General features: G+C 34.5%; 2 protein-coding genes and 1 non-coding gene across 5 annotated transcripts in view; 1 reads left to right on the top strand and 2 right to left on the bottom strand.

Moving 5' to 3' along the window:
* Nucleotides 1-365: 365 nt before the first annotated feature.
* Nucleotides 366-3,992, top strand: LOC113505412. The gene is made up of 7 exons (XM_026888085.1): nucleotides 366-938; nucleotides 1,236-1,259; nucleotides 1,336-1,550; nucleotides 1,960-2,086; nucleotides 2,433-2,612; nucleotides 3,128-3,309; nucleotides 3,829-3,992. Exons 1-7 carry the CDS (start codon nucleotides 890-892, stop codon nucleotides 3,952-3,954), a joined length of 903 nt encoding a protein of 300 aa, XP_026743886.1. The 5' UTR covers nucleotides 366-889; the 3' UTR covers nucleotides 3,955-3,992.
* Nucleotides 3,993-5,453: 1,461 nt separating this feature from the next.
* On the bottom strand, nucleotides 5,454-5,525 carry Trnae-uuc. Its single transcript has one exon. It is a non-coding gene; the product is annotated as a tRNA-Glu (tRNA).
* Nucleotides 5,526-6,224: 699 nt separating this feature from the next.
* Nucleotides 6,225-7,917, bottom strand: part of LOC113505332 (diuretic hormone class 2) — a 46,881-nt gene continuing 45,188 nt past the window's right edge. For all 3 annotated transcript variants that reach the window (XM_026887970.1, XM_026887972.1, XM_026887971.1), the window contains one exon: nucleotides 6,225-7,158. In XM_026887970.1, coding sequence (XP_026743771.1) covers nucleotides 7,029-7,158 — 130 coding nt within the window. In that variant the 3' untranslated portion in view covers nucleotides 6,225-7,028. The remainder of the gene's footprint in view (nucleotides 7,159-7,917) is intronic.

Below are 7,917 nucleotides of genomic sequence, written 5' to 3'. Positions count from 1 at the left end.
ATAAAGAATTATACACAGCATAATAATAATTAGCATTTTCATTTAGCAATAAAAGTATTCAGACAGTTGGTAAATGTTGACAGTTTTACGAAATCCATTGTTTATTAAAATTAATACTATTATAAATTACAAATTGCAACTGCTAGATTATCTATACTAATATTTAAAGCTGAAGAGTTTGTTTGTTTGAACGCGCTAATATCAGGAACTACTGGTCCAAATTGAAAAAATATTTTTGTTTTGAATAGGTCATTCATCGATTAAGGCTTTAGGCTATAAACCATCACGCTGCGACTAATAGGAGCGAAGATACAATGAAAAATGTGCAAAATACAGGGCAGGTATAAATCATAACTGACATATTATTATCTTCTACCCATGGGGACGAAGTCGCGGGCGACAGCTAGTTATTTTATACTAGCCATGCCAGTGGCTTCGTTCACGTGTAAAGTGACTTAATGCAGTGCTTTTTTGTAAAATTTTCTAAGTGATTCTCTAAATTGGCAAACCAACAACCAATTTATTATGAACATTTTAGTTACAAGTAAAGAGCAATTGAACCGGAATAGCCGGTGAACCTATAAGCATACTGCATTGATTCATTTATTTGGTATCCTTGTCAAAGACCTATTAAAAAGGCCCGTCTCTAAAGGACGCTTCCTTTGCCGTGACAAACAGTGAAATCTGTCAAACTGTATTGCTGAAAAAAATAATATTTTGTATTTCATAGTATAAAAAAATGTTTGGTATAAATTTTTAAGTGATGGTGACGTCACGCATGTCAATATCGATGTAGGTAAGTACTCGATACGTTTACTATATAAATGTCGAAAGTTGAACATTACGGCTAGTGTAATTTACTCTCAGAGGCTATTTTTTTTCCCTAGTCATGATATTTGGTTTGTTTTTAATATGGCTTGCGGTAGGGCCTGCGATGGGTAAGGCATTGATATTTTAGTTCGTTTTTCTTCTATGTACGAATCAATGTCATTTTTTTTACTAATATCTACTTATTTGAGTAAATATCTACTGATAATTACTTGATAAAACGCCATTGTTTGACCAAACGTCGACTAACTAATAGCAGCGCTTTCCATAACAAGGGTTATGGAAACCGCTGTTATTAGATATCCCTATCAAGTGATAGGGATATAAAATAGTAGTAGATTTTTTTGAGGGCATACTTTTGTGTTTTTGTGTTAAATCTGTTACTTTCACGTATCTATTTGTTTCAGGACTCCTCGATCCGAACTTGAAAGGTAAAATTATTACATTTTTTTATAACCAAGTAATATCTTTCAATACTTTGAACACCAATAAAAATTGTCCTTGCAGTAAGGTACGATTTCTCAATAGACGCGTTTGGCGAAACCGCGTTCATAGAAATGCCTCTATACGAGAGTGATGCAGTACTCAAAGGCTTTGTAGAAAAGTCGCGCCCCCCAAGTCCTTCGGGGCTGGAGAATCTGAAGCTGTTCTGTCCTGCCGACGACTATACTGTCTGCGTGCTCTATGACGATACTCGATTCGTTGCAGGATTGCAAATTGCGGTATGATAAGATTCTTATCAAGTAGTACTTTGACTCCATTATATATTTTTTAGGTCGATTAAAAGTACGAAAGAGGCCTAAGTTTTAAATGAGGTTTTCCATATGATTTTTCGTTTTTATCGTCCTGGTGTAAACCGCTTTCACATTGAGCTATTTCTTATTTAAGCGACTTCTGATCAATTAGTTCCTAGTCTTTTTGATGACATTCTTGTGCCATATTATTTTTGGTAACTTTTCTGTGATAAAGGGTCGAATTGACCAGAGATAGATCGGTGAGGCCGACGAATCTATTAATTCAAAGCCTTACCATCGTGAACCTGGAATTTTTATGTGTCACTTACTAAACCTACTTTGAATCTTCCAACATCATGATTATAAGATCGACTAATAATTACCACATTTTTTCTAGGTTGAACCCGATGCATTCACAAATATTGAGTACGACTGGGAGACACAAGGCTATACCAGCTGGACCACAGAGATTAATGATGTCACCAAGGAATACTATACTATGCAACAGTACTTTATGTCCGGCGGTATGTAGGAACTATTGCTTCCAGGATAAAACTTATGATAATGTACGAAACAGTTTTAAAGAACTTCAGACTTGTGAACAGTTAATTTACCTAGTTTTTCGAGAAAAAGATAGGATTTCAAAGTTAGGCAACAAAGTACACGGCGAATATTTGGATGGAGGCAACCTGCTCTATTTTTGCTTTTTCTTACCGTTTTCTTAATTGATAAAATGTTTTCGTCGTTATCTTCTCAATGTCTAACAAAGGTTATCCATTCGTACGTTAGACAATATTATCATAACTTGTTTTCAATAAGATTATTCGTATAGTACGTACAAAAATAAAGATTAATTCATCTTCTTTCCAGAATTCTTACAACGAAACCCAGTAGATCGCATTGTGTCTCGTAATTCATCAATTCTACTACAAGATGGCGCTCTTTGGGTGACAGCGTTTGACGGTGATCTGTATGAGATTTCTACCACTCCGGGCGCTATCACAGGCCCTAACAGCATCTTTACGAAGCAGAACTGTATTCAATGGATGGGTAATTTTTTTTTCTTTTTTACATATTTAATCGCAGTGCAGGATGCTCAATTAAAAATTGTTAAAAGATTGTTAAGGCGAAGTTATAACAGCCAGTTTCGAAAATATTTGAAGTCAATTGAACATAAGAAAAAATATTATATAATGTCTTTTTGTATCTCTATGATATTTTAAATATCCTATCTGCGAATGGAAAACAAATCCATGAACGTGTTTAGAAGTATACTCAAGTATATTTAATACTCGTCTAGTACTCATAGTACAAGCTTCGCTTAGCTCGAGACTAGATGGCGTTGTGGACTATTACTTTTATCCATTTTTTCTAAAACGTGTTAATCAATTCGAGTATTACGAAAGAAAAGTGATATTTGCCTCACAAAAACTTTTATAAATTGATTTTGTGGGTGAAAAAAACAGCTGTTTTTTTAAGAATTGACTGTCTTCTAAAATAGACAATTTCTTAAAAATCCCTAACATCAATTTTTCACTTAATGACTCTTTTGAAAACATTCTCAGGTACTCACTACTACTACAACATGTCAGCTGAGACGGAATGCAGTGCTGGCACCATATTCCCATGGTTCCCTCTCGTGTTTGACGACCAGCTCATCGGAATAGGCTACAATATATTCGCCATAAGCATCCCTGGAAAGGGACCTGTCAAATTGTTTGAGTATTCTGGAGATACTGCTGTGAAGGTAAGACTTGTCTCTGAACCTATGGGATACTGTGTTAGTAAAATGCGTGCTTGAAGGTAGATGGATAGTTTTTTGCGACAGTTATTGAAATCGTTCTCATTGGATCCTGACTATAAGAAACTGAGAAGCAATTCTGTGGTTTAAGTCAGTAAGAGCCCTGAAATCCGCCATCCACCAAAGGGAAGCATCCATGAGGAGGTAGATAGAAGAAGGTAGATAGGTGGTTTCCTTTATTTGAAATAGGGTTACAAAAAACACAAAAAGTCGACCACAATAGAGTTTAGGAAAATTCTAGATGTAATCACATTTCTATACATACATTGAGTTTACTTCTCATTTTTCCTGTTATTTGTTTTAGCATAATATCAAATGGACTTCCTAGATTATACTGTTTTAACCATAAATACTTTTTAAATTAGCGTGTTCACTAAACAAACTTCATAATATTATATCATCGACGAGCATCTGCCAAGACTCTTGAAATACTTATGAAAAAATTTGTTTTCTTGTTTGTTACAGTACACGATCCCCAATGGTCCACAATGCCTCTACGACCTATCAGCCCGTGTAGGACAGATCACGATGCATACTTACTTCATAAATGCGCCTTACGATGTTAACTGTTTGGCACAAATACCTGCTTAAAACTATGTTAATTTAATAAACGACTTAGTTATTCACAATTCAAAAGTTTTACTTTAATATCTTTGAATGTATTGTCATATTTTTATTCACTACCTTTGAGAATCACTGTATCACCCAATTGGCTGAATTAATGGTATCTCTATGAGACTGACTGATTAACTTTATTTTTATTTTTCATCAGATCTAAATTTTCATAAACATTCAAGCTTTTGCCAATTCGAAAACATTTCAATGACACCATTTGCACGTAATTTGGCAACAAAAATACAAGTCATTGAGCCCTACTTAATAATGGCTGATACTGTCATATCATTAGCCTAGTTCCATGGTCGCTATATTTCTGGCACAATTTAATATAAGGCACTATAGACCACTTCATAAACACAACTTCATTTTTACAGTTACTACAACTCGTAGCTGTAGCCTGTCTACATGTAGTCGCTACGGTGTAGCACTCTCGTAGTTTTAAACCTTTACTTTCTACTAAAACATGTCGTCGTCGATGTTAACAGTAATATTTCTAAACTAATAAAATGGAACCATCAAAATGAGAACATTTTTTTTCATCTTATCTATTAGAAACAGCATAATCCAAGGACTCATCAAAATTAAAATCCTTCTCTTCAAAACCACATAAGCTTCATAAAACTTTTGCTTTAAATACACAGCAACTATAAATACAGAGAGCGGCCATGTTGAAAAAACGTATGGGCATCCATCCGAATACACAATTCACCCTAGTGATGCAATCCAAATTACGAAGGCCTCCTCCGCCCCCTTTCTGCAGTATAAAAAGAGGTGTGTTGGAAACGACATTGCTGACGTCAGGGGTCTGGTTAAAATGGTCCTGTTTGCTTTTATTTGCTCATCCTACCTTTGTTGACAGTGCTCTTTAGTTCAGTGCAAACTGGCATGCCTAGATAGCTTGATGGGTACCACTAGCTCCTAGACAACGATGAACCATTTATTGTATTGTTAGCATGTAAACTGTATTTTTACAGAAATCATTTATGTAGTAACTAACACGTAATCATTAATGGATATGCCTGTGTTAATCCGAGGTGTTGGCCATAAATTCCATAACCAACAAGTTTTAATAAGCATGTTTTAGTCCTAACATGACCTTGTGAAGTTGAGATGCATTTAATTAATTTGATGTTATGTTATAATAAATTTATTTTTCATGTTATGTAGTGTTTTATAAATCTATACTAATATATAAAGCTGAAGAGTTTGTTTGTTTGAACGCGCTAATCTCAGGAACTACTGATCCAAATTAAAAAAATCTTTTTGTGTTGAATAGACCATTCATCGAGGAAGGCTTTAGGCTATAAACCATCACGCTGCGACTAATAGGAGCGAAGATAGGTACAATGGAAAATGTGAAAAAACAGGGCAGGTATAAATTATAACTTTTAACTTCTACCCACGGGAACGAAGTCGCGGGCAACAGCTAGTTTTAGATAAAACAGAAAAACAAAATTACATCTATCAGATTATTCCCGTACCGGGAATCGAACCCGAGCCTCCTGGGTGAAAGCCAGGTATCCTAGCCACTAGACCATACGGGATGTGCTTAGTAGATTTGAAATAACGCTTAACAACCTGCTTGCTTGACATTATCACAATTTAATTAGGGTGTGTGACGTCATAATATGAAATGTTAAGTCTATACGTATAAAGTACTATTAAATGTTGATTTTATATGATATTAAATGTTCATTTTATTATATATAGCCAAACGACTAAAACATGATGACGTAGGAATAAATAGTAATAATATGTTGGTATTTTAGGAAGCCGTATTTAAAGTAATCACAAAGTTCCATACTAGGTTTAACTATTACTTTGTCTAATATAACTTAATTTTATAGTGTCAACTAATGCATTTAGCGAAACAAAAAAAAAATGTACTGTGAATATCTCACTACTAACTAGTGACCTCTGGGTAGGTACTGATCATCTTTAGCAAAACTTAGTCTACGCTGATGTCAAAAGATTTTCCTGAAAACTACTAGATGGCGTTAAAAAGACAAGCACTGTTTTAGTTCAATTAAAAACGAACAGATGGCGTTGTTCTGACTTCCATCGTCAAGAGTGATGTTGAATTTCAACCTTTTTTTCTAAATATTGTTTAAATACTGGTGTTGTAATTGATCAATCTCGGGGAATCAGTGAAAAGCCGTTAATGTTGCAATAAAAGTGACATTGTTAGTCTTACAATGGTTACCAAGATAAAATAGAGTAAATAGATCATTAATATAAACACATTTATATAAATATGAATATCTCTTTATTTTTAACAATAAACTCTAGACAGGAGATATTTATCACTTAATTTTTATCTAAACACTAATTTGCCACGTACATACATAGGAATGGTAACATTGAATCTATGACACAATATACTAAGCATAAAGCTGGGATTTTTTAAGAAATGTAGTAATTCTAATTTACAATAAATATTAAGCGTTTCAAGACAGCATTCCGAGGTTAAACCTTACTAGTAGAAACATATTTAATGATAACTAAGTACTGAAGTTACCAACACCGAAATGAACAAAGACCAGTTGATTTTTTCATAGATGACTAGGAATGACTAGAACAGGTACAATCTTGGACTCGTAGAAATACAGTATCAAAATCAGTCAAAAGCATTTTTGTCGTCTACAGATCATTTATTAAGGAACAAAGCTTGGAATATTAAAATCAAGTCTAAGACTTACTAAACATAAGACTACAGTATATTAAAACTCTGAACTACATAATAGAAAAATACGCTTTGTACGGTACTGTCTTACAGATTGCTATGACTAGAATTGAATCATTTGAAGCGTTACATATCGTTAACCATTAAGAATATTTGGAGGTTAAATCACCGAATAGAAATTTTTCATTAAGCTTTAATTTGAATAAAGTTGACTATACTATATGAATGATTTGTTGATAATGTAGCCAGCCAGATTGTGAATGACGTGCGTGATGTCACTGCAGAGATGTGGTTGCCGGTTTCAGAGTAGATGGTTGACGGTTGTAAGTTGTCCATCTCAGTGCAGTTTTCGGGTTGCTTATGTTTAGTTGGCATCTCGTCGCCTCCTTCCGGGTCCGCCGGCGTAGTTGGCGGCTGCCAGACCTATGAGGTGCTTGGCTTGGAGAGCTCCAGAATAGCCGCGGCTAAGACCGAGATCGAGGGCTCGCTTCTCGCTAGAAAATATAACAAAACAAATTATTATCTGTTCTCGTATGGAAAGATAAAAATGTGAAAATTCGCTAAATGCTCTAAATTAGTTTGATGCCTTCTATTTTTTAACGTGCTACTAATTAGTCGAAACAAACGTCTCAATTAATAATGATGCATCGTCATCTTTCAAGCACAGATATTAAGATATAAGATAAGAAGATATTAAAGAGGAAAATATCTGCGTTTAAAAAGTCGACCGACTATTTGTTACAATGAAAAATGTGAGCCTACAGTGAAATGTTAGTACTAATAGCTTGGCGGCTGAAACATTGTACATTCTTTGGGGAGAGGCGTTTAAACATTGTTTCGTTGGTTCGTCGAGACCTCCAAACAAATATTTTAGCGGCTCGTAAAGTATTTTTAAGCTCCCTCTTCGTTTTTTACATGCGTAAGTAACAAAATGATTCCCGTCATCTATTTCATGTCTTGGGCGGAATATCAAAGATTTATCAATTTCAGGGCTTGTTGGGCGAATAATATTGAGTTGGACTCTGCGTTTTTGAGAAACTCTTTCGGACGCATTAGAATACCTTTGTAGACTTTCATCAAATTCAGATCATTGTTTGAGACAACCATAAAGGACAAACTTACGATACACGATTTTAAGCAAACCCCAGTGATATCTCAAGAAACAATATATCAATGCTATGCTATACAAAGTTATCATCAACTGATGAATATTTTTTGGAATGCATAATTCTTTTTTTTTTGAAGATGACCGT

Source organism: Trichoplusia ni, chromosome 25 (assembly GCF_003590095.1).
Source record: "Trichoplusia ni isolate ovarian cell line Hi5 chromosome 25, tn1, whole genome shotgun sequence".
Classification (NCBI taxonomy): Eukaryota; Metazoa; Arthropoda; class Insecta; order Lepidoptera; family Noctuidae; genus Trichoplusia; species Trichoplusia ni.
Note: the sequence above shows the minus strand (reverse complement) of the source record. Positions and strands in the feature narration are given on the sequence as shown.

Excerpts from the sequence above, each read along its gene's own strand:
- LOC113505412 (XM_026888085.1), top strand. The coding sequence starts at position 890 with ATGATATTTGGTTTGTTTTTAATATGGCTTGCGGTAGGGCCTGCGATG. Across the intron at positions 2,613-3,127 it reads GAACTGTATTCAATGGATGG|GTACTCACTACTACTACAAC; the intron begins GTAATTTTTTTT and ends AAACATTCTCAG. Across the intron at positions 3,310-3,828 it reads CTGGAGATACTGCTGTGAAG|TACACGATCCCCAATGGTCC; the intron begins GTAAGACTTGTC and ends TGTTTGTTACAG.